General features: G+C 24.0%; 13 protein-coding genes across 13 annotated transcripts; 7 read left to right on the plus strand and 6 right to left on the minus strand.

Annotated features, from left to right (window-relative positions):
* Positions 1–257: 257 nt before the first annotated feature.
* On the plus strand, positions 258–428 carry DICPUDRAFT_150127 (uncharacterized protein; the record flags this gene model as incomplete). The annotated part of the gene is made up of 1 exon (XM_003286125.1): positions 258–428. The coding sequence occupies one exon, from the start codon at positions 258–260 to the stop codon at positions 426–428; it is 171 nt and encodes a 56-aa protein (XP_003286173.1).
* A 169-nt stretch (positions 429–597) lies between these two features.
* DICPUDRAFT_150128 (uncharacterized protein) lies at positions 598–1,447 on the plus strand (the record flags this gene model as incomplete). The annotated part of the gene is made up of 2 exons (XM_003286126.1): positions 598–622; positions 1,320–1,447. The coding sequence occupies 2 exons, from the start codon at positions 598–600 to the stop codon at positions 1,445–1,447; spliced, it is 153 nt and encodes a 50-aa protein (XP_003286174.1).
* A 1,810-nt stretch (positions 1,448–3,257) lies between these two features.
* DICPUDRAFT_77074 (uncharacterized protein) lies at positions 3,258–4,031 on the plus strand (the record flags this gene model as incomplete). The annotated part of the gene is made up of 1 exon (XM_003286127.1): positions 3,258–4,031. One exon carries the CDS (start codon positions 3,258–3,260, stop codon positions 4,029–4,031), a length of 774 nt encoding a protein of 257 aa, XP_003286175.1.
* Positions 4,032–4,168: 137 nt separating this feature from the next.
* On the minus strand, positions 4,169–5,134 carry DICPUDRAFT_150130 (uncharacterized protein; the record flags this gene model as incomplete). Its single annotated transcript, XM_003286141.1, has 3 exons — positions 4,169–4,633; positions 4,704–4,741; positions 4,819–5,134. 3 exons carry the CDS (start codon positions 5,132–5,134, stop codon positions 4,169–4,171), a joined length of 819 nt encoding a protein of 272 aa, XP_003286189.1.
* Positions 5,135–5,613: 479 nt separating this feature from the next.
* On the plus strand, positions 5,614–7,296 carry DICPUDRAFT_150131 (LIP1/RABL3-like protein, Ras superfamily GTPase; the record flags this gene model as incomplete). The annotated part of the gene is made up of 1 exon (XM_003286128.1): positions 5,614–7,296. The coding sequence occupies one exon, from the start codon at positions 5,614–5,616 to the stop codon at positions 7,294–7,296; it is 1,683 nt and encodes a 560-aa protein (XP_003286176.1).
* An 89-nt stretch (positions 7,297–7,385) lies between these two features.
* Positions 7,386–10,139, minus strand: DICPUDRAFT_97303 (uncharacterized protein; the record flags this gene model as incomplete). Its single annotated transcript, XM_003286142.1, has 1 exon — positions 7,386–10,139. The coding sequence occupies one exon, from the start codon at positions 10,137–10,139 to the stop codon at positions 7,386–7,388; it is 2,754 nt and encodes a 917-aa protein (XP_003286190.1).
* Positions 10,140–11,813: 1,674 nt separating this feature from the next.
* On the minus strand, positions 11,814–12,119 carry DICPUDRAFT_12804 (uncharacterized protein; the record flags this gene model as incomplete). The annotated part of the gene is made up of 1 exon (XM_003286143.1): positions 11,814–12,119. A coding segment is annotated over one exon (306 nt), but the record flags the coding sequence as incomplete, so codon positions are not given.
* An 843-nt stretch (positions 12,120–12,962) lies between these two features.
* On the plus strand, positions 12,963–14,866 carry DICPUDRAFT_30493 (uncharacterized protein; the record flags this gene model as incomplete). Its single annotated transcript, XM_003286129.1, has 2 exons — positions 12,963–14,468; positions 14,543–14,866. The coding sequence occupies 2 exons, from the start codon at positions 12,963–12,965 to the stop codon at positions 14,864–14,866; spliced, it is 1,830 nt and encodes a 609-aa protein (XP_003286177.1).
* A 91-nt stretch (positions 14,867–14,957) lies between these two features.
* DICPUDRAFT_150135 (uncharacterized protein) lies at positions 14,958–16,373 on the minus strand (the record flags this gene model as incomplete). Its single annotated transcript, XM_003286144.1, has 1 exon — positions 14,958–16,373. One exon carries the CDS (start codon positions 16,371–16,373, stop codon positions 14,958–14,960), a length of 1,416 nt encoding a protein of 471 aa, XP_003286192.1.
* A 1,060-nt stretch (positions 16,374–17,433) lies between these two features.
* On the plus strand, positions 17,434–18,403 carry DICPUDRAFT_91665 (uncharacterized protein). The gene has a single exon (XM_003286130.1). The coding sequence runs from the start codon at positions 17,501–17,503 to the stop codon at positions 18,308–18,310; it is 810 nt and encodes a 269-aa protein (XP_003286178.1). The 5' UTR covers positions 17,434–17,500; the 3' UTR covers positions 18,311–18,403.
* An 80-nt stretch (positions 18,404–18,483) lies between these two features.
* Positions 18,484–19,318, minus strand: DICPUDRAFT_77082 (uncharacterized protein; the record flags this gene model as incomplete). The annotated part of the gene is made up of 2 exons (XM_003286145.1): positions 18,484–18,974; positions 19,090–19,318. The coding sequence occupies 2 exons, from the start codon at positions 19,316–19,318 to the stop codon at positions 18,484–18,486; spliced, it is 720 nt and encodes a 239-aa protein (XP_003286193.1).
* A 2,700-nt stretch (positions 19,319–22,018) lies between these two features.
* Positions 22,019–24,730, plus strand: DICPUDRAFT_30544 (uncharacterized protein; the record flags this gene model as incomplete). Its single annotated transcript, XM_003286131.1, has 1 exon — positions 22,019–24,730. One exon carries the CDS (start codon positions 22,019–22,021, stop codon positions 24,728–24,730), a length of 2,712 nt encoding a protein of 903 aa, XP_003286179.1.
* Positions 24,731–24,829: 99 nt separating this feature from the next.
* On the minus strand, positions 24,830–25,916 carry DICPUDRAFT_77084 (uncharacterized protein; the record flags this gene model as incomplete). The annotated part of the gene is made up of 3 exons (XM_003286146.1): positions 24,830–25,334; positions 25,399–25,600; positions 25,667–25,916. 3 exons carry the CDS (start codon positions 25,914–25,916, stop codon positions 24,830–24,832), a joined length of 957 nt encoding a protein of 318 aa, XP_003286194.1.
* Between the last annotated feature and the right edge of the window lie 309 nt (positions 25,917–26,225).

Here is a 26,225-nt window from a genome sequence, read left to right on the forward strand (position 1 = left end):
TAAGCTGGGGGGGTAAACTAATATAAGGTGGACAGGCCCAAAATTTGGAAATTGGAGTAAACCTTCTTCCATATTAAAATGAAGATATAAGAAGTTTTACTCCAATGCCAAAGTTATTATATTTGAAAGTTTGAAATGCAACCCATTATCTCACAAAAAAAAAGGGAAATCCTATTTTTTCTAAAAATACCCATCTGATTTTTTTCTAAAAATGAATTTTCAATTTCAATTTAAATATAGAATATATGGTATAAAAAATGAATAAATTTAAACAAATTTGCGAAAAGTTTTGGAAAGCTAAAAGACTTGACTTTCTTATATGGTCGTGTGATAATAGAGATGAAATTACCTCAATTGTATTCCCCCGTGTCAGATATCCCAATAGATTCGTTAATGAAAAATTTATGAGATGCTTAGAGAGGGAATAAAGCATTTAATAGTTAATACAACCCGAGATATTTTTGGAGCCCTGGTATTGGCAAAATTTAAAAAAAAAATTGAAAATTGGGAAAAATTAAAGAAAAAAAAACAATCAGAATCCAAAAAATCAATAAAATGTTTAAAAAAAATGGAAAAAAAATAGTTAAAAAATAAAAAATGGGCAGAAAAGAAACAAGTTTTGGTGTGCCTATTTGAACTGTTATTTTAGATCTTTTGGCAAATTTTAAAAATGGATAATATTTTAAAAAATAAGTGTGAATAATTTTTTTTATAGTTGAATCCGGATCCTAAAATTTAGGAATAAAAAAATCCTTAATAAAAATCGTGTATTTTTAATTATAATAAATAAAAACCATTAATACATGACTTAAATTATATTTTTTATTTAAGCTAAATTTTTTTTTTTTTTTTTTTAAAAGTGAAGATATTATTTGCAAATGCTTTAAATTAATCAGTAAAATTTAAAAAAAAAAATATTTAAGTTTCTCATAATTTTTACAAAAAACAAAACTTTATATGGGGTCGTTTTTTACATTATACATTACATCTTTTGTGCATTTGTAATGTAGATGGAGCTACTTTAGTTATAGATAAATAATAAATACACTCTTCTAAAATGCATATGAATACATTACAATTAAGTCATCAGTTTGCCCCTCCCTGAAAGTAATATAAGTATCTCCTGGAAGATACTGGTAATTTTTTTTTTTTCGAAAAAAAAAAAACTCCCCGTCCGGGAATTGAACCCGGGCCTTTCGCGTGACAGGCGAAAATCCTCACCACTAGACCAACGGGGAAGAGATATTAGAATTATAAAAAATCACCTTTTTTATACGAAATTATATCAATTTTAAATTACTAAAAATTCTTTTAAAAAGTCGTGTTAACCTTTGCACCATTCTTATTGAAAGGGTTAGTCAAAAATTCATGGTTAGCAATTAATACAAAAAATATACCAAATTATATTCAAAACTATGTAAAATTAAATTCAAACTGGGAAGAGTAAATAAAATTGAGTTTAAAAAGTACCTCATAATTAGGCTTGAAAATTTAAAGTAGGAGTTCAAATTAGAATTCAGAAAACTTCTTTTTCAAACACATTATTTATTATATTTGAGCTTAGTGTATTTTATTTTATTACTTTTGTATTTGAATCCTACTCTTTATAGGTTTAACCTAATGGGTATTTACTACATATTTTCTATTTTTTAAATTTTTTGATAATATTTAAATTATTTAGCAAAATATTTTTAAAATTATTTAATACTGTTAATAATAGAGTTATTGTATAAATAAAACTATTTTACTATTTTATTTTCCCTCTTAATACATTGATATTTTTTTTTCATTATATAAAAAATTTAATTATAAAATATAAACATTAAGTTAATTTAAATTAAATTAATATGTAATTTTTTTGATTTTTTAAGCAAATATTTAAAAAAATAAAACATAATGGGTAGCTTAAATAAAAAATTTTCTGGAACTCATTGTTTTTTTTTTTTTTTGTATTGTGTATAGTTTTAAACTTCTATTCGAATAAATTTAAAAACTCATCTAGATATTTTTAATATTTCAAAGTAAATTATTTTAAAAGAAATAAAATTAATTATTTTAAAATAAATAAAAAAATAAAATAAAAAATAAAATAAAATAAAATTTTTTTTTTTTTTGAAATTTTTTTTTTAATTTTTTAAAATAAAATATATTTTATTTTCTCACAATTATTATTTATAAACCACACATAACTTTATATTTTAAACCTTTTTTTTTTCTTATTTATATAAAAACAACACAACAATAATCAAATATTTAATGGAAAAATATTCTTTATAATTCAAGACAGACTTGGATTTCAAAAATTAAAACTATTTTATTTTATTTTAATTTTTTTTATTTTTTTTGTTTTTTTTTTTTATATTTAATATTTAATATTTTATTACTAATAATAAAATGAAATTCTATAGTATAGTTTTATTATTGTCTTTCTTTTTATTTTTTTTGTTTACAACATCAGTAACATCAGTACCCCAAAATGGTAAGTTTATAAATAAATTTAAATCTGATAATTAGTATTAGTATTAGTATTGTTAACGATTTTCTTTAAAAATATAGATATAGAAGGAGTAGATGGCGAATCTTTTGATAATAGTGGTATAAGAATTAGTAATATTAACTTAATCAAGATTTTATTATCAGTATTCATATTAATGGTGTCAATGGTCATGGTTTAAATAGTAAAATAAACAACATTAATGTACAAATCAAAAAATCAAAAATCAAAAAATAATTTAATTAAAATCTCTAAATAAAGTTATTTTATAAATATTTTTAGATAGACGATCAACCAATTTTTTAATACAATTATAAAATATTTTCAAATTAATTTTAAAATAATAAATTTTTTTTTATTTTAAATTTTTTATCCATACCGATAAACCAGTATCTATTTGTACGTATTCTGGATCTTCCCTCAGTTAATCTTACAAATAGAATTAGATAAGGATAATTATGTCATCGAAATACATTGAAATATGATCATTAAAAATATAAATATTTCGAAACTATTTAACAATGTATCAATCACATGTTTTTAATGTCATAATATTCATTTAAGGCAAAAGGTAATAAACAATTTTTAATTATCATACAAAAAAAAAATAATCACACACAATTGTTATAAAATTAATTTTAAAATTTAAAAAATAAAAAATAAAAAAAAAAATCTAAAAAAAAAAAATTTTTATATTTCTCATTATTTTAAAACCGTGCTTAAAAACTAATAATATTAATATATAATAAATAAAATAAAAACAATGCTAATATTCCCAAATTATATAATTAAAGATATACTAAAACTAATAATTCTAAATAATGTAAATGAACTATCAAATGAAATAAACTTTAATTTAGACTTTAATAATAATAATAATAATAAAATCATCAGCAACAAAAATAATAATATTAATAAAAATATAGAAGAAATAATAAACTATTTCCTTGTATCAAAACAATGGAATTCAACTATATCACAAATTATAAATAATTTAAATTTTATTAATTATGAAATTTTAAAATATTTTATTAATTATAATTTTATAAACAATACAATCAACTATAATATTAACAACAATAATAAAAACAGTAAAAATAGTAACAACTTTGTAAATAATAACTTTTTAATAAAACTAAATGAAAATGATTTAAATAAAATAAAAGAACTAAATTACATAACTGCATATGAAAACAATTGCAATTTATCAATAGTTCAAATAGAACCTACAGAAAATCTAAAATACGATTATAGTAAAAAAGAAACACAGCAAAATAATAAATCAGAAGAGAGAGAAAAAGAAAATACTATATGCTTTAAACTAAATAGAATAGATATCAATCAAGAATCATTTTACCATTTAAACTATTCAGAGATATTTCAAAACAAAGTAGATACGAATTCGATTTTAGAAGAATTAGATTCAAAACTATCCACTTTAAATTTTAATAACAAATCCATATCAAAAAAAGGAAATGTAAAAAACAAAAATAATAAATCCAAAATACTAAAATTTCAAATAGTTAATAATAAATAATACAAACTATATAAAAAATTAAATAAAAAGTATTTTATTTTTTTTATGACTAAATAAATTATAGTTTTTACATTTACTATTTTCTTCTTTTTTTAAACTATTTGTCTATTCTTTGGGAAAAAAAATTCTAATTTTATTTACATATATTTATAAAAAACAACTGATAAAATAACTAATATTGTTGATAAAAATATTATTGATACCATATCATTACTATTCTTTTTTGTGTTGTTATTTAAAGCCTTGTTATTATTAATTTGTTTGATTGGGTTTTGTCTTAAATTATTTGTAGATGTTGTGGTAGTTGTAGTGGTGGATGTGTTTGTGGATGTGTTTGTGGATGTGTTTGTGGATGTGTTTGTGGATGTGTTTGCTATTGTTTCACCTGTGTTATTATTTTTACTATTATTACTTTCTTCTTCGTCGTCAATAATTGTAGAAGAAGACGATGCTTCACCTGTTTTTTTATATGATGCTACAATATCTGGAAACAATTTTACAAAAATTGGGTTCTTTAAATTAAATGGCATTGATGCCGCTGCATACTGTTGTCTAATTTGCTTTGATTTTGTCATCGATCCAAAACCTGTAGATTCCTCTGTCTAAAATAAAAAAAGCATTAGTATAGTAAAATAATAGCAATGCCAATTGCCTAATAATAAATATATTTACCATAAATGAAAGTAAACCCATTATAATAGTTTGGGTACCTATAAATGAAAAAAAAAAAAAAAAAAATGTTAATGATATAATAATAAAAATAAAATATAACGTTAATATCACTTACTCCATGAGGGACTCCAACTTTCTTGATGGAAATCAGACATAGAAACACATATTCTTGAATTACAGATAAATCTACCAGAAGGAGTAGTCATTAATATTGAGGGTGGTTTATGTGGATATTCCAATGGAAAAATAATTTGACCATGATACACTCCTGATTCGTAAGGGGTATCTTTGGGACCAAAAATAACGTAATGCCATTCTAATATATTTGTAGGTAATGGTTTAGCTGTAAAAACATTTTTTATATCTTTATTTCTTTCTATTGCCAGATATTCTTTTTGTAACCTGTTGACACACATACTATGTTTTGACATTTTTATTTTACAAATTTGATAGTATAAATACTATATCAATTAATTAAAAAACTAAAAAATGAAACAATTAAATAATGAAACAACTTAAAAAAATAAAATAATAGTAATGCTGATAATAATATTATTATTTTAATACAATAAGTTTATAAAAATAAAAAAATTTAAAAAAATAATAAATTTAAATTTTTTTATTTTTTTTTTATTTTTTTTATTTTTTTTATTATTTTTTTTTTTTTAATTAAATAATTTAATTATTTTTTTTTAATAATATATTATATTTAAAACTCACTTTCAATACACCCACATAAATACAAAACTCCTCACCACCAATACACCCTCCCCACATTATTACACACACTTATAGTTTTTTTTATTATAAAATAACATACACAAATATCAAAAAGTTTTATTTTTACCTAATATCTTATCATTAATTATTTTTCTATATAATATTTTTTTAACTAATCATTATTGTTTCAATGTCATATTATTTATCAAACCTAAGAGAAAGAATTTTTGGAACAAATAATAACGACAATAATAATAATAAAAATAACAATAAAGATTATAAAGAAAACGACACCTATTCAACAACAGCATCTACATCAAATAATGATTTAATAACCACATCATTTAAAACTGACTTGTATCAATCGGTTTTAGTTGATAAAGTTAGGGTATTGGTGATTGGTGATACAGCAGTTGGTAAATCATCGTTAGTTCATCTTATTTGTAATGACGAAATTTTAACTAGATCCCCATCATGGACCGTTGGCTGCAATACAGATGTGAAAATGCATGAATATCACTCAAAAGATTATTATATAGAATTTATAGATATTGGGGGTTCATCAAAATACAAAATCACAAGACCAATATTGTATCATCAAATTAACGGGATAATAGTAGTTTATGACCTTACAAATAAAATCTCCCTAACAAATGTCAAAAAATGGTTATTTGACATTTTAAACAAAATTTCAAACTCCTCATCAAATTGGAAATTAAAAGAAACTGAACATTCTCAAATATTAGAATTAGAAAATCAAACCGAACAAAATAATAATTACAACAACAATAACAATAATGAAATTTTATTTAATAACAATAACAATAATAATGTTATCAACAACAATACTAATACTAACAAAAATAAAAATACTGATCCAAATATTAGAAGATTAAATTTTATAAATAGTCATAATAATAATGGGTTACAAAGTACAAATACTAGCAGTGTAAATTTAAATAATAATATTAGACCATCTGTATTTTTATCACAAAACTCACTATTCCTACCTACAAATACAGTTATATCCCCACCAACACAATCACCGATCAATAAAATAAAAATCAAATCAAAAAAATCAAATTCACATCTTAATATTCCAGTATTAATATTAGGCAATAAATCAGACCTATCATTTGATAAAAAGTTTATTGAAAGCGATTCATTGGGAAAATTAAGTTTATTAGTTAGTGCTAAAGTCAAAAATCAATTCTCCTCTTCCCAATCACCCCATGTAGCCAGCAGATTAGAAATATTTTATAATAAAATGATTTCAAATATAATTTCAAATAAAAGAGGTATCAATGCAAACAATATGACCTTCAATAATCAAATCTATGGTTCATTAAACAACACCAATAATAACAATAATATTAAAAATGATATTAATAAAAACAATACTAAAAGTGAAACAGTTATAGATAATATTGAAACAACTGATAGAGATGATAGTGACACCAAAATAAATATAAATGACTACACATTAAACTATGACACACGGCCAACACTATACTCTATAGACACAAATAATAATATAAACAGTGCAAACAACTCCATAATCAACACCTCCTTACCATCAACAACTACAACCACGACTCCTACAATAACATCAACTCCATCATTATCCACAACAATGTATCCTATTGAACATAATGAAAGCAATAGCAATAGCAATAGTGGATATAGCAGTTTTACAAATACCAACTCACCACCATTATTTAATACAAGCTCACCCTATCATTACAACTTCCTATCTCCAACAGTCTCATCACCAATAAATTTAAATAAACAGTTTCAACAACAAATGAACAATACAATCCCAAGAACACCCTTAAGAGCTAGAAGCACATCATTTGAAAATAAAAACAAATAAAACAAATAAAATTGTATATATTTTTTTTTTTTTATAATTTACTTTAAAAGTCATTCTTTTAATTTTAATTTATTTATTAATTAATTAGTTTATTTATTTATACTATTATATGACATTTCGATAGCCCTTTTTCTTTCGTATAATTTTGATAATTGATATTCCAATAATTTTTTTCTAGTTCTTCTATCATTTAAAATTTTAATTTTCATGTCCATTGATTCATCAATTGGGGTATCACATAACTCTATCATTTTTTTAATATCCTGTTCAATCTTTTCTAATGGCTTGATTTTAGCATGATACTCTTGAAGTTTCTTTTCAATATAAGCTGATGATGTTAATGGTATTTCTCCGCTATCAGACTCCTCAACCTCGTCATTGGAAAAATCACAACTTTCAGATGATGTTATACTTGTATTTGTATTTGTATTTTTATTCTTATTACTATTATTATTATTATTATTATTATTATTTATATCTTGCTTTGGTGATGGTGGTGTTTGTATACTACTATCAGTGCTACTGTTTCCTGAGCTTATTTTTTCATTTATTGCTATTGATGGAATATTACTATTAATATTATTACCATTATTATTGGTTTTATTTGTATTAATTGGTTCTTTAATTTCTTGTTTTAGAACACTAATAACTTCAACCTGTTCTTTTTCATCGCCACTATCTTGATTTGGTGATTCTTGTTTTGTTGATTGATTTAATAAATTTTGAAAAAGTTGACTATGGGAATTTGGTAAGTTACTGTGGGTAATAATGGCATTTTCTAAAATGAAATCTTTATGATTAGAGTTAAATGGTAGGGTATACCAACTATTATTCTGGGTGTTATAGAAGGCTCCAAAATTCCAACCAAATAAAAATAACTTATGGCCATAATCGAATAACATTTTAAAAGGCTTTTCTTTGCACCCATCCATAGAGAACATTGTTGGAAATGGTAAAGTTTTCATACGATTTGATGTAATTGAAAAACGTTTAAATGATTTAGTTGATAATATATAGATATGATTATTCTTTCTATCGTTTCTAACGGCCAATATTTTACCATCTGACTCTGATAAAGTGAACGAATGGAAAAGTCCTGTGCAATAACCATATTTAATACTGGATGTATTGAATGTATATACATTATAATTTAAAGTAGTAGCTGTGTTGGAAGCATCACCGGTACTAACCTCACCGCCAAAGAGATAAACCATTTTAGTGCCATCATAAACTGCTAAAAGATTTGATAATGGTTGGTCATAACTATCTATAACTGCATAGGTATTGTTTGAGGTATCGTATGCTCTAATCTCTTTAACCATTGTACCATTCTTTATTCTTGAACGACCACCGAAAATATAAATTGTTTTAAAGCCATCATAAACTGGTGTTGAAGTGTTGTCCATATCTGCTGGTAATAATCCCATATTCTCCCAACTGTTTGTTGTAAAACAAAATCTATATAAATATTTTGATGATATTTCTTCATTTTCATTATAACCAAAAGAATATATATATTTATTTGCAACTTGAACCCATGAACCTCTTCTATTTGATAAATTGCCGCTTTGAATATTTCTCCATTTCATATCAGTTAAATTTAACATTTCAATTTTATAACTATTATTTATTATTTTTTTTATTTGTTGTTGAGAAGGAATTTGTTTTGTTTGTTGCGTTATTTGTTGTTGTTTTTTAATAACATTTATTTTTGGTTTGTTATTATTGTTATTACTATTATTACTACTATTATTATTATTGTTTTCACTATTATTATTGATTTTGGTGTCATTTTTGCTTAAAAGTTTATAAATAAAAAATCCATTATCTGATAAATTATTTGTAGAAAATATAGTACCATGGTTTTCAATATTGATATTTTCAAAATTTGTTAAAAGTACACATGAAAGAGATTGATCTATAAAATTTGATTTTGATTTGTATTTATTCATTGAATGGGTTCTTTCGCAAACCTCAACAAAGCAATCACTGTCATCAAATAAATTCTTTTTTTCTTGTTTTGGTATTTTACAAATGTCTTTATAAATTGAGTTTATAAGACTGTCATCAACAGTTGTTGATGTTATCGTTGTTGTTGTTGTTATTGTTGATGTAATAGTTGGTTGTTGAAGTTGTGAAGATGATGGTGGTGATAATGATTGAATATTTGTAACACCATTGGTACTGTCATTATAAACTTGATCCTGATCCTGTGGCTGAGATGTCGCTAGGGTTATAGTTGTAGTGGTTGTAGATGATGATGATGATGATGTTGTAGTGGAATTTGAGTTGGTCGCCGATGCAGCCGTTGATGTTGTTAATGATGATGATGAATCGCTATCACTTTCTATATTACTGTTACTAGAACTACTACTGCTGCTACTATCATCCAATTTTATTGGTACATAACATTGCTCTAATGAATCCAAATATTTTAATTTCTCTTGAATGCTAAGCTTTTTTTCGTTGAATTTATCTTGCAATTGTTTTAACATTTGAGCTTCTCTATTATTCATCAGTATTCTGAGATCATTGAATTGGTCTGATATTGCTGTTTTACATGATTCGTATGAATTTAATAATGAACCGATCTCTTCTTGAAGTGAATTTATCTTTTTCTGATAACTGTCATAAGTTGGCATATCTTGTGACAATTCGTTATATTGGGACAGTATAAATTCAAACTCTTCGACCTTATCCAAGTCTTTACATTTATGCTCCTTGTGTGCACCTAAAATACATGACCTACAAACTAGACTATCACATTCGATACAATATGAAAAATATTTTTGTTCTTGATGGAATTTACATGATTTTTGTCTATTGTAAATTGGTAATATCATTATTTTTAATTATTTATTTATTTTATTTTATTTTATTTTACTAAATATTTATTTAGATTAACTTATTATTACTATATTATTATTATTTATACTATTTGTAATACTGGGGTATTGTAATGTTGTAAAATTATTTAAATGTTTAAATATACAATTTATATAAATTAAACATTAATTATTAATTTTAAAAAAAAAAAACAATAAAAAAAAAAAATTTTACTATTTGATGGTTTATTGTTTTTTTTCTTTATGGTTTGGGTTAAGTTTGTTGGGGGTCTGATTAAATGTAGGGGTTCCTGTTGATTGGATATATAAATAGGGTGTGAGTAGGTGTGGTGATTAAAAAAAAAAAAACTATTATTATGTGTGGTTATCTATTTTTTTATTATTTATTATTATTTTTTGAATTCAAAAAAAAAAAATAAAAAAAAAAAAGATAAATTTATAAATAATAATTTCTAAATTAATATTCTATAAAAATAAATACAATTAATTTTTTATTATTATTTTAAAAATAATTTAAAAAAAAACAAAAAAAAATAAAAAAAAAAATATTTTAAAAATTAAAAAAAAATAAAAAAAATAAGTGTGATTTTTAACCACAGTTAAAAAAAAATTCTAAGTGTGTTTAAATTAAAATATTATAGTTTAAAAAATAGAGTTAAATTAATATATAAAATAATTCTATATATAACACACACAAAAAAAAAAAAAAAAAAAATCATATGAGTGAAAATGGATTAGGGTTTATAATTTTAAAAACACCCAAAAAAAAATAAAAATAAAAATAAAAATAAAAAAAAAATAAAAATAATAATAATAATAATAATAAATATTTTTGTGTGTATATCTATCTATTTTTTCGGATCTTAAGTTGAGTGTTTTGTGTGTATGGGGTGGGTATACTAAGAAAAAAAATAAAAGAAATAAATAAAACTAAAAATAGATTTTTTTAATATTTTTATTTTTTTTTTGGAGCATGTTATAATGATGATTATTTAATAAATAATAATCTTAATGGTGTGTGTGTTCGTGTTGTTAATGATAATAATAATAATTATTATTTTTGTTATTATTAATACAGGATTGTATTAATTATTATGTTTAAAAAACAAAACAAAAAAAAAAAAAAAATAGAAAAAAAATAAAATGAAATATGATGTTAAAAATGATGGTTACTTTATTTTATTGTTGTTATAGTTTTTAATTTTGGTTGTCGTTACTAATTACTATTATGATTATATATTATTGTTTATTATATATTATTGTTTATTAAATATCGTTATTATTTTTATATTATTATTATTTACAGATATTTTTTATTTGTTTTGTGATGAAAATATTTGAAAAAATAAAAATAAAAATTTTGAAACAGCGAAATTTAAATTTTGGAATAAAATAAAAAAAAAATATTTATGAAAATATTATTTAAATTGGATAAATAAAAGAAAAATTTGGTTAATATTTTAACGGTTATTTAAATGTAGATTTTTAAAGTATTGTTGTTTTTTTAATTTGGATGGTATTTAAAAATACCTTTAATTATAATTATTTGTTTTTTTTTTTTTTTTTTTGTTTTTTTTTTTTTTTTTAAACGAGTTGGAAAATACAATAGAAAAAAAAATGAATGTTTAAACAAAAAATTGTTTAAGCATTATTTTTTTCGGTTTGTGGGTGGTATTTGTTGACAGCAGTCATACCTTGGAGAATAGCATGTTTGGCAAGTTCACCAGTTAAAATGATACGGACAGCAACTTGAATATCACGAGAGTGGAGAGTGTGTCTCTTTTTCTTTTTGGCTAAACCACCGGCTTCATTGGCAATACGTTCAAAGATATCGTGGACGAATGAATTCATAACAGCCATGGCTTTTGAGGAGATGGTGAATTTCTTGTTTTCAGATTTACCAGTGGATGGGGTGATTTGTTTTAATAATTTGTGAATATAAGTTGAGAATGAGGTGTAATCAGACTTCTTTCTTTTGGTTTTCTTCTTTTCACCACCTTCGGCAGTCTTGGTAACTTTTGGAGTTACAGCTTTTTCTTTGGATTCTGGTTTTTTGGCAGCTGGTTTGACCATTTTGAATTATGTTTGATTTAAAATGTGTTTGTTTATTAAATAAAAAAAAAAAAAAGTTTGGAAATTATAAAAAAAAACACAACAGAGAAATGTTTTTAGATGTAATACAAATAATTAAAGTAAATTTTGAAATAATAATTTAAAAAAAAAAAATTTTAAAAATTTAAAAAGTAAAATTTTTTCAAAAATTAAAAAAAATTAAAAAAAAAAAACAATTTTTTATATTGTTTTTTTCAAATTTTTTTTTAAAAAAGTAATGAAAATTTTTTTTTAATATGAGTTTTTTATTTGGCGCTGAATTGGTGGGGGTGATAATTTAAATTCAAATTTTTAAAATCCGTTAATTGTATTTTTACTTATTCTTCCATTTTTGACCAAAAAATTAAAATAAAATTAAAATAAAAAAAAATAATAAACAGATAAAATAAAAATCCAAAATGATCTTTAAATCAGGTCCTCTTAGAATTTAAAACAATAAAAAAATTAATTTATTTATATTTTTTTATTTTAATTTTAATTTTAATTTTATTTTTCCTGATTACCAAAATAAACATCATTTTATTATTTTATATTAAATAATATTTATATCCTTTATTGAAACAATTAATATTTATTTATTTTTTTATTTTTTTTTTGGATCTTTTTTCATTGATTTTTTTTTTTTTTAAAAATTTAATAATTTTTTAAAAATTTTAAAAATATTTTTTTTTTATTTTTTTTTTATTATTATTTGTATAATTTTAAAAAATGATTCAAACAAATTTAATAAAATTAATAAATAAAAATAAAAATATTTTAAAAAAAATAAATTATAATAAAATAAATTCAAATTTTAATAAAAATGTATTATATGTAAATCAACAAAATAATAATTATTTAGCCAAAAATAATTTTACCACTTCATCAAATAACAATAATGACAATAATAAAAATGTTTTTGAAAAAAGTTTAGATCAATTTATAAATCCAAATATTAATCGAAATACATCAGCATTTGATGATATTGTCGATTCACAAAATACTATTGAAATAAGAAATGTACCATCAAATATTACAACAAGAGATATTTGGGAAGGTTTTAAAGATTTTAAAATTGTTCCACATGGCATTAAAATGGTATTCGATGGCGAAAATGGATTTGTTTATATTTCGTTTCAAAACAAAAAAGATTTTACCAGAGCAGTTGAAATGAAAGCATTCAGTTTTCAAGGTTCAAACTATTCAATAACACCAATCAAATCAACATTACAAAATTGGGGTGATAGAGATAAAAATGATGGCACCCCACGTACTGGTTATTTAAATCGTACTGCAGTAACTGACCATCTTTGGAAAAGCAGAAAGTCAAAGGACCAAAAAATTGTCAACGCAAATTCAGTAAATAGTACAGAGAATAATAATAGTGCAACATCAACATCATCAACAGTAATCAAGGAACCACCACCAGTTTTAAAAGTTAAAACTCCAGAGGATAGTCATACCGAGGTAGACTTGTTTTTTAGTTCAGACTATGCACTAAGGGAAATGTATCTTAGTCCATATGGCCATTTAAGAGTTGGTAGATTATTAGAGGATTTAGACGCTTTGGCTGGTACCGTATCATTTAAGCATTCAGAAAATGATGAAGACAACTTTAAGAAAACCATTGTCACTGCAAGTGTTGATCGTATTAAATTATTGCAACCATTAATACCAGATAGAGATATTAAAATGGAGGGTGTTGTTACATATGTAGGTAAAAGCTCTATGGAAATTATGATTAAGCTCCGTTCAAAAAATAACACTACACAAAATTGGGAACCAGTGTTAGTAGCTTACTTCACCATGGTAGCTAGAGACAAGGGAAAGTCATCACCAGTCAATCACTTAAAAGTTGTTACACCATTTGAAAAGAGACTTTTCCAAGATGGTGAAAAGCACAAGGCATGTCGTATAAGCAATCAACAAAACTCACTCGAAATTACCCCACCAACTGCCTCAGAATTACAAATTATCCATAATCTCTTTATGATTGCTAAAAAAGAATCCGATCTTGAATTAATTCCAATGAAGGATACAACTTGCACCTCTGTACTTTTATGCCAACCTCAAGAAAGAAATATCAATGGCCAAATATTTGGTGGCTATCTAATGAGAAAAGGTTTCGAATTAGCCTTTTCATGTATTTTCCTCAAGTTTAATGAATCATTACCACTTTTTGTTGCAATGGATGATGTTACATTTTATTTACCAGTCGAAATTGGCGATATTTTAGTAAGTACCAATTATTTTATTATTATTACTTTTTGGATAATATATATTAATTTATTTCTAAATTATTTAATTAGACATTAGAGTCAACTATTGTTTATTCACACCCAGTACCAAATGAGGTTCAAACTTATTATGCACAAGTAGAAGTTTGTGCATATGTTACAAATCCATATATTGGAAAAAAGAAATTATCAAACGTTTTTAATTTCACCTTCTATTGCTCACCAAAGGGTGAAGGATCTAAACCAATGGACCCATCTGCACCACAACCAAAAACTAAACAAATTTTACCACAAACTTATTCACAAGCTATGTCCTATTTAGCAGGTAGAAGAATTGTCGATCGTCATAGAGAATCTGAACAAAGTCCAGATAACATGGCAATTTGGGATGAATAAAAATTAATAAATAAAATAAAGTACTATAGTAATATTAAAAAGATAATAGTTTATAATTTTTTTTTTTTTTATTTTTATATATTTATTTCTTTTAATAATAAAATATATTTTTTAATTTTGATAATGTTACAAATAAATTTTCTTCAAAACGTATTGGTACATTATTAAAATTAAAAAGTGTATTGATGTGGGTATCTGGAATTAAAACTTCACTATTTAATCTGTCGGCTGGATTGAATTTTTTGTGATTATTTGCAAAAATGATTAAAAGATGATTGTAACGCTTGGCATTGTTTAACATTGGGTCGGTTGGGGAGGGGAATTGTTCACCGAAATCGGAAAGTAAAATGGAGTAGTCATAGGTTTTGGTGTCTTTATATTCGCATGTGGAGGCTATTTCATCCATAGAGTTTACCAAACGAACATGATGACCCCAATAATAACCTTCTTTTTTAATGTTTTGTGGTGAAATAACACGACCTAAAGTATATTGCTCGTCAGTTGTATTGATTATTTTAGATAACTCTTCTTCGGTGAAGTTTTCTTGTTTCATATCGATGGTAACACGAGTACCTGGATTTAAACGCTTTGAAATTAATACTTGTTTTTCTAAACCAACACTAATAATGGACTGATTTCTGAATTGTTGATCGGTAACTACACCCTCTCTGTAGAGCTTATCGTCTGCGTTGACTTCTTCTTGAGTGCTGTTTAATCTGTTTAATTTATCTACATAAAAGAAATCTTTGTCCAATGTATTGAAAAGCTCCTCTCTTAAATAGGATGGGGTTTCAATGTACTCTAGTATCTTTAAAAGTAAATTTAAGTTTGATTGTTGTGTGTTGTCAGTGTCATCATAATCGTCGGTTTTATATACTATAATTTCATCAATCTTGTTCATTGTGACCTGTCTTGAGATCATTTCGATTACATAGGTTTTCATCTCTTCACTTTCGATATCTTTTAAACAGTCTGATGGTATGGCAATTGATACAGTTGAGTTTTTATTTTGTTCTAATAATAATTTTTGTTTATTTAATGAGATTTTAATTTTATCAATTTCATCTTTAATATCTCTTTTTTGTTTTTTAATTTCTTTTTCTTTGATCATTAAATCCAATTCTTTATTTTCTAATTCTCTTTTTTTAAAATCTAAAATTTTGCTAATTTCACTACCATTACTATTACTATCATTGGTTTCAATGTTTGTTGTTGTATCTTTATTTGTTATTTCGGTTGATAATGTATTGGTGTTATTTGGTTGATGATCTATTATCATTTTTCTTTTTGGTTTCTTTGGTATAACTTTTGGTTTCTCTATTTGAGTTTCTTGTGGTTTTTCAATATCTTCTAATGTTGGTTGTGATAATGCTGTAAATTTGGTCTCTTCCTCATTATTATCATTATTTCCTGTATCAAAAAATGAAATTAATGAATTAAATCCATCAACAGCTGATGAGTTGGTAACATTTTTTTGTTGATTGGACTTTTTCTTTTTTTGTACCATTTTTAAATATGTGTATAATTAAATTATCTTTATTTTGGAAAAAAAAAAAAAAAAAAAACGAAAAATATTAAAAATAAAAAAATTTACGAATTTTTTTTTTTTTTTTAAATATTTAATTTTAATTTTAATTTTTTTTTTTTTTTCATTGCTTTATCAATCAGATATTTAATTAATTAATTTTCATTAATTATTAAAAATAATTACTAAAATAAAAAATAAAAATAATAAAAATTTAATTTTTTAATCAATTTAATATTTTAATCATATTTTATGAGATTTTAAAATTTTAAAATTATAAAATTATAAAATTATAAAATTATAAAATTATAAAATTATAAAATTATAAAATTATAAAATTACATTTTCCAAAAGAAAATTAATTTAAAAATCTTTTTATAAAATAATCAAACCAGGTCAAAATTTAAGAACGAATATTTGATAAATTCTTATATTTAATTTATTTATTGGTTAATGTTGGTTTTTAATATTTTATTATTTGGTATATAAATATCCTTTTTTACAAAATAACATCCTATCTATATAGACACAAAACAATATCATTTTTCATATTTTATTTTTAATTTTACCACTTCACACACACCTAACATATACACCCTAAAAAAAAAACTTCATTGTTAATATTTTTTTTCATTTATTTTTTTAACCCACACCCACCAACACCCCTCCCACTAACACACAAACAAAATATAAAATAGTTTCAAAGATGAGTTCAATAACAAGTTTATATATAGTTTTGGAATGAAAAAAAATAAAAATAAAAAAAGTAATTGAAAAAGAGGGGTTAAGAATCTACAAAAAATATTAAAATAAACAAATTTGCTTATTATTTCCATATTGATATTAATGAAATCATTTTTCATTTCTGTTGTGTTTTTATTATTTTTCTTTTTTGTTAATGTATTTTTAAATTTAATTTTTATTTAATTTTTTCAAATATTTAAATTTTTTTTTTTGTTCTAAAAAATATCATTTAAATTATTATTATTTTTTTTTATCTATTATTCAATTAATTCAATTATAAAATAACATAGCAATAATACAATAATAAAAAACAATTAATCACCATAAAAAAAATAAAATAAAATAAAAGAATAAAAAAATAAAAAATGAAATTATTATTATTATTAATTTTAATTTTAACAATAATTGTCTCAATTAGAGCTGATAAAGAAACAAGAGTAGTTAAGCTCGACAATGAGCAAAGTGTTATGGATCTTTCGTTCAACAGACATTCAATTGTTCAATTCGAAATTGATAAAGACTCAGTCAACGAATATAAAATTAATTACAAAACTGCTCCACAAGGTGCCCCATCAATTGAAAATATCCTTTTAAATAATAAGAACCCATCTGCCACTGTTGTTTTTGATGCTGATGGTGAATACGAAATTGAAAATACTGTCAATAAAAACTTATTAAAACTTAAAATTCAAAATCTATACGTCAAGAGAGCAGGTAACTTCAAAGAAAATGACCATCTTGGTAAAGAAATGCTTGAAAAAGATACATATGGTGAATATCACTCAATTGTTGGCAAATATGACCAAGAACAAAAAAGCAAAAATTCACAACTTGAAAATAACGAAAATCTTTCAAACTTACAAAATGATGTTAACCAAGTAACCCAACAACAAAACCAAGCCAATAGAAACACACCAGCCAAATCAAATGCTGCTCCAAAAGCTGCTGCCTCCAATAATGCTGCTCCAAAAGCTGCTGCCTCTAATAACGCTGCTCCAAAAGTTAGTGACGCCAAAGCTGCCGATGCCAAAGTTGATGCCGCCCCAGCTGATGAAGTCAAAGCCGACGCTGCCAAAGCTGATGCCGCCAAAGCTGAAGGAAATTCATCAAACATTATTTCTGTCTCAATTAAAATGGTTGCTATTATTGCAGTCTCTTTAGTTGCTTTCTTCTAAAAAAAAAAAAAACCAATTTATCCACCCACTTAGTAACATTACATAATCATTATAGTTTTTTAAAAAATATAAAAATAAAAAAAATTAAATTATAAAAAAACCTTTTATACATTTATCAAATAATGTTTAAATAAATAATACTATTATATTTTAATTGTTTATTATTAATTTGTTCATTTTAAATGAAAATTACTATCTATATTATCATCGGTAAATGAATTTCCTATTATTGGTGAAGTGGATACTGATGAGAAAGTATTTATATTATTAATGGTTGGATTTATATTTGATGTGCTATTGGTTGATATATTTAAAGAGGATGAAGTGCTTGAGGATATTGTAGTTGTTGTAGTTGTGGCGTTTGTAGTTGTTGTAGTTGGTACATTGGAGGAAGAGGTTGTTGTATATAAAAATGAAGAGGTGCCTCTATAAATTTTTAATAAAATATGTATCCTTGGTATTAAATCTTCGAATGCTAAAACCATTGCTTTGTTTTTTCCCTCTACAATAAAAGCCATATAAAATATAACATTATGTTTTGCAATACCTTCATTGATTACAATCTGTTCAATTTTATTTTTTTCTATAAACTCTACTCTTTCAGGTCTTAAAATATATTTTCTTCTTAATTGTACACCCAATTCTCTCATTACAATTAATGATTCTAGTTATAAATTATAAATAAATTGTTAATATGTATGGATAGGATTTATTATTATTATCATTATTTATTGATAGTGTTATATATGATATTTATTATTATATAGTTTAATTCTTACCTTCTTTAACTATAAATAATTTTAAATAAAATCTAAATAGAATTAATAATATTAAAAAATATGTCGAAAATGATTTAAATAATGATTGATTGTAATATTGGTGTTTTATAATTGTACAAAAGAATGTAAATAGTAAAAACCAATCAAAAAATGTAAATATAGATGTTGATTTTCTTGAGACTCTGTATTCTCTAACATCATTATTGATCGGTATGCAACTGTAATCCATTCTATATATAGATTTCGATATCTAAAGATATAGATATTTTATATTTATAAATAAATAATATTACTTCTGATTTATTATTATTATTATTTATAATTATAATAATTATTAATTATTATTATTAATTAAAGTTTTATTGTAGTTTTTGGTAAAATATAAAATAATAATTATAAAAATTAAAAAAAAAATAAAAAAATGAAAATATTTTTTATTTTTTAATATTTTTTTATTTTTTTTTTTATTTTTTTTTTTTATTTTTTTTTTGGACAAATAAATAATTGATAATTAATAATTGTTGGATATATAAACTTGAGAATATCAATGAAATAGTATTTTTTTTTTAAAAAAAAAAAAAAATCATTATTTTTTAAAAATAAAATTATCAATTAGTAGTTTTTTCAATTTTAAAAAACAAGAATTTAAAAAAATAATATAAAAATAATTAAAATAATCAATAATAATTATTCAATTTTTATTAAATAGTTTATGAAAATTAAAAAAATAATGATAAATATAATTATATTAGTATTTAAATATATATGATGAATAAAAATTAAATAAAATATAAAACAAAATAAAAAAACAAAATAAAAAAACAATAAACCAGAAATAAATATATGCGTTAATGTTTATTTGATAGGGAAAAAAAAAATGTTGATGATCTCAAAAAATCTAAATTTGTCACATAATTTTTTTTTTTTCGAGCTTGATAACACAAATGTATTTCTTAATAAGATTGCTAAACCAGATAATATGTCAAACTATGATTATGACTAAAAAAAAAATTAAAAAAAAATAAAATTAAATTAAAAAAAAAAAAAAATTTTGGTTTTTTCCAAGAGATATTTTGGAGCGGCGCATTTGCAGTATTTTTTCAACAGAATATATTTTTTTCAGAAAAAATAATGTGGTATTTGACTTTCCGGTACCAATAAATATATGAGAAAATTTTTATTATATTTTTTTTTTTAAAAAAAATTTTTTTTTTTTTTTTTTTTTTAATCAAAAATAATAATAATAATATATACAAACAAATAAAAATAAATAATATGAAAAATATATCATTACTTTTATTTTTCTTTTTATTATTACAAAATGGTATTTATTTATTTCAATTTTTATTTCATTTTTATTTTTTATATTTTATTTTTTAGTTTTTATTTAACATTTTTTTTTCATTCCATTTAATTTTTATAATTATTAAAAAGCTTATGGAATAAGGTTTTTCATAAGTTACATTTATAATGGGCCAGATTATTTTCAAATTAGTTTAAATGATACTTCAATTAAGACAGCAACCCTTAAATTAAATAATCAAGACATTACTTCATTATGTTCCTATCTCTCCATATCAGAGATGTATCATTGCCCAAATTTACCAATAGCAGATTATATTAAAAGTGGTGAATTCGAAGTAACCTATGAGGATTGGACTACCACATCAACCTATAATTTTGGTGTATGTATTATTATTTTTTATTTATTTTTATTTATTTTAGTTTATTTTTTATTTTTTTATTAATACTAATAGAATTATTTTAGCCACAAATAAATCAAATTGTATATCCATCAGGAAACCGTTTGCCAACAACAGGTGGTATTGTAACAATTAATGGCCGTTATTTCGATAAAACTACATTCAAAGGTACATCAAATGGTTTACGGTTATTATATAGAGAAGTTGAAATTACAGATTATACTTGGGTAGATAGAACACAAATTGTTTTTAATGTGCCACCAGGCACTGGTGGTTTAGGTTCATCAAATTTTAATAACATAGTACGTGTTTCTAGTTCCAATACCAATTCAGCTTTAACAGCTATGATTAGTTACAAATATCCAGCAACAGAAAAAAATATAGAATTTGATGACCAAACCAATATGATGACAATTTCTGGTTCTGATTTTGGTAATCAACCAAACCTAGTAATTGTATATGCTTGTGGTCATCCAATAAACAATATTCAAATGGTAACCCCACATACCAAGGTTTCTGCTTTTTATGATCCAGTTGTATTCAATAATAGATCTTGCAACTATGTATTTTTAGGTGTCGATAGTTTAAATTCAACATACTTGGCAAGTGAGTATAGTATTTTATCAATAAAGCCAAGAATTATCTCAATTTCAACACCACCAGTTCAAGGAGGTAGCGTTGAAATCATAGGCAATTATCTAGGCAATCTACTTGTTGGTGGTATTGATGGCCAATGGAGAGTTTATATCAATAGTGTAGAGTATACCACTTGCACATCGATTGATACTTGGAGACTAGTATGTTATACCCCACCAGGTACATTTAATTCAAACCTTCCAGTTCAAATAAAAGTCTTTAATGAAGTCTATTCAGATATCTTTAATGCTGTGTATGCTGAGCAAACTATTTCAAGCATTTCAAAACTTTATTATTCCAAAGGTGGCACAATTACAATTAGTGGCTCCAACTTTTTTGCCGGTTTACTTAGTATTGCAGTTGGGGGAATTACATGTATATCACCAAAATATATCGATATTAATACAGTTTCATGTTATTTTAGCGCAGACGTTCAACCAAAACCAAATGGTTTAGCAGTTTCCATTTATTCTATTAATGGTCAAATTAATGTTCCAGGGGCTTTTCAATATTTACCAGCTTTGTTGACTAATGTAGTTCAATCAAATGGCGATACTATTCAATTGATTGGCAATTATTTTTCAGATGAGATGACAGTTAAATTTGGAACAGAAGATATTACAACAAATTGTAAAACAGATGGACTCACATCCATAACTTGCATCCAAATTCCTAATGTCCCAAGTTCCGATATTGTTATTACTGGTGGTGATTCTACAACCTATAGCTCATTTATTTTAACTCCCTATCTTTTACACTTAAATAACAATCAAGTTCCAACTATTGGTAGCAAAGTTACAATTATTGGTAAATTCTTTGAATTATCAGTCAAAGGAAACCCAACCCAAACTTTATCTGTCATTGTAAATGGAAATCAATCATCAAACTTAAAATTATTAAACAACTCTAGCATTGAATTCACTATGCCACCAGGTCAAGAAGATGGAGAGGTTAATACAATTGCAGTCCAATCAACTGACAAGGTTTCAAATAGCTTAGTCTATTATTATAAGGATTATGTAAAGATTACATCAGTTACTCAAATTAATCAAGGCTTAAAAATCAATGGTTATGGTTTTAAAATATCATCTGATAATGTAATTGAGTTTGGTTCACTTGATATCACCTCGTCTTGTATAATTAATAGCGATACTGATATTACATGTGAAACTCTTCCAGCAGGTTCCCAAAGCAGCTATTTCAAAATTTCAGGCAGTGGTGGTGCTTCAAACTATAAGGTATTATTAACTCCAGTCTTAATTTCAATTTCAAAAAATGTTTTAAATTCTGCAGGTGAAGCTATTAGTATTGTAGGTAGATTCTTTGAAAAAGTTGATCCAACAACCAGCCAACAAAATGTTATCAATGTTTATATTGACAGCAATCCAACTCCAATGCAAACAACTGTTCAAACCGAAGAATTAATTACTGTATCAATTGTAGGTGGTTACGGTGCAACTCATAAAGTCGTTGTAAAAACCGAGAATAGAGTCTCAAATTCAATCAGTTATTCATACAACCCACCAATTGTTACTGGTTTCTCCCAAATCAGAGAACAATTTTATGTTAGTGCCGAGCATTTCAGTAGGGATGATATGTCATTAAACAAAATTTTTGTTAACGACATTCAAGTAGTTACCGGTATTTCTCTATCAAATAATGATGAGTTAGAATTTATTCTTCCACCAACCACACAAAATGGTCAATTAGTTCTTGTAGTCGACGGTCAAAAATCAGTAGCATTCGATATCGCACTTTCGCCAATTATTAAATCATTTTCACCATTAAAACCATATATGGATGGATCAATAGCAGTAACTTTAAATGGTTTATATTTTTCAAATAAAAACTTCAAGACCGGTAACACCATTGATTTGGCTTATAGCTACATTTTAGAATCTGATCTTAGCAATAGTCTTTCCTTAACATGTGAATATTTAAATAGTGTATCAGCTAAATGTATAAATTTCAAAGGTTATGGCAATGGTTCTTTGCTTGTTACTAAAACAGATGGTTCAATAAAACTCGTTTCATACCTTTTTGGATTTAATTTCCAAGAACCAAAAGTAGTTAAATCAACTTCACTCCATTATAAACAAGGCTCAAATATTACAATTACAGCTGAAAGCTTTTTACCAGAAAACTTACAGGTCTTTGTTGAACAAACAGAATGCCTCAACCCAGTTGCATTAGATAATAGACATATTCAATGTTTTTATGACGCTTCAATTCCACCAAAAGAAAATGGCGACTCACTTAATGTTACCGTTATTTCACACTCAATGAAAGGAACCAATCAAGTATTATATTACCACGACTCATTAAAATGTGAAAATAACTGTACTGCCCCAAATGGTGTCTGTAATGAAATTAATGGCTATTGTGAATGTACACAACAATGGGAAGGTATTGACTGTTCAATTGAAAAGCAAACACCAGTATCACCACCAGAAATTAAAGATAATGGTGATTCAAATCTTCAAGGTGCCCAAATCAACTTTACCATTTCAATTGCATATTTAAGAGAAAATAATATTATGGGTGATCAAGTTAAATTACTTGACATGAAGTCAATCAAATGGGTAAATAAAACTATCACTGGTGATAAAACTTCATACTTTAGAGGAACTTTTGATAATGATCCAGCCATTGTAGAGTTAGATGTTACTTATTATAAAGATGCATTAAACTATGACTTTGCCGGTGATATCATTTCAATTCCAGACAATTCTGTTAAATATGTTATTACTGTTTCAAATTGGGATTTTGATTCATCACTTAATACTTTCCAATTAGTATACAACGCCCAAACTAAAAAGACAGTGACCACCTCATGTTCAACTATTGAAACCAATAGCACAGAATCTTCTGTTAAAGATCAATCTGTTTCATGGTTCCAAATTACATCAGGCACCTCTGTACTTAATGGTAAATTTGCTCGTAGAATTTTTGCTGATGATGCTGTTAAAAAATCATCCATCACAATATTACCATCAGATGATCCACTCTATAAGCTTTTAAATGAATCAGCCACAACAACTAATTCATACAACAAATTAACAGCTATTAATGCCCCTTACTTTAGAAATAATGTAATCTTGGATCCATCATTCTCATCTTTGTTAAGACCATCCGACGGTAGTGATAAATGTTCATCTGCTTCATGGAAAATACCAACCATTGCTGCTCTTTGCTCTGTAGGTGGTGCTGCAATCGTTGCTGGCGCTAGTGTTACAATATACAAAAAGAAGAAATTCCAAAAGTTCGAAAAGAAAATTAAAAATTTAAGTGTCACATCTTAATAATAATTATAATAAATAAAAAATATTATCTTTCAAACAATAAATACGAAAATTATAAAATTATAAAATTATTTTTTAGTTTAATTTATTTATTTAAAACTAATATTCTAATTTTGGAATTATGGATGTTAATAAAGAAAAATTGATTGTTGGATCATCGATTGAACAATAAGTTGTATAGATTTTGCTTGTTACTTTTTTTAAATCGAATAATTCTATTATTTGTAATGATGGGTTTGTAAGGGCTATATAACGTGGATTAAGTCCTCTTACTAATTGAAAACCGTTATCTCTAATAGCCAAAATTTCTATATTGTTTCCTTTAGAATCCATTGAAAAAAGTTGTTTATTGTTTGAATTTGTTTGATTGGCAGCAAAAACAATGAAATTACCTTCATAACCCGATATCACTGGTTCGTATATTTCAAAACCAAGTGAAAAAGTATTATAATCGTCCTCATTTAAAATATCTGCATATAAAAAGTGTTGACTAGATGCACCCTTTGGGCCTGGTAATGTTCCAAATGCAAAATAATCATTTGATGTAATATCATAATATGAACCTTGAAATTTAAAAAGACTGCTAAATATTTGAACACTCTTGCTAAAAAAAAATAATTATTAATACCCTACATTAAAACTATAAAAATAAAAATTTTATTACATACTAACTATCTGAAGAAATATTATAAATATTTAATTCACCAAAACTTGTAAATATAAAATAATTTAAAGAATCATCATATGAAATGGATGAATCAATAATATAATTAAATTTTTTTAAATTTGTTTGAACATATAACTCTTCTACTCCTTTTTTACTGATTATTGCTAAACTTGCTGAATTTGAATTAATACGCGATCCTAAATCTTTATATAAAAAAAAAAATTAGTAAATTAAAAAGAATTATTTAAAAATCCAGATTATTTATTTACATTTATGTTCACTTAAAACTAAAAGAGGTATATATCCTTTAACACTTTTATTTAAATTTGTGCAGCCCTCTTCAATTAATTCGAAGCCATTATCGAAACCATCTCCATAAGCAATTGCAATTGGTTTATCTTCGAATTGGCTTACATCAATTGGACCAGGCGTTATTATTTTTGTTTTATTCTTGCTACAATTTGTAAATGAAATAAAAATAAATAATAATGAAAAAATAAATAATAACTTGCACGTCATTTTGGTAACAAAAAATATTAATAAAATTATTATTTAAAAAATACAAAACAAAAAAAATAAAAAAATATATAAAAAAAAAAAGAAAATCTTTTTATTATTTTTCTAAAATATCTTTTTTTTTTTTCGAATTTTTTTCCTAAAAAATTAAGTTTTTTTTTTCAAGAGAAATTTAAAAAAGAACAACGATGACAAAAATAAAATACTAAAAAAGAAATTAGTCATTAATAAAGTAAAATTGTTTTACAACAAAAAAAAAAAAAAATAATTAAATTTTGATATATTTTGATATAATTGGAAATTTATTTAATA

Source organism: Dictyostelium purpureum, assembly GCF_000190715.1.
Source record: "Dictyostelium purpureum unplaced genomic scaffold DICPUscaffold_63, whole genome shotgun sequence".
In the NCBI taxonomy this organism is placed as follows: Eukaryota; Evosea; class Eumycetozoa; order Dictyosteliales; family Dictyosteliaceae; genus Dictyostelium; species Dictyostelium purpureum.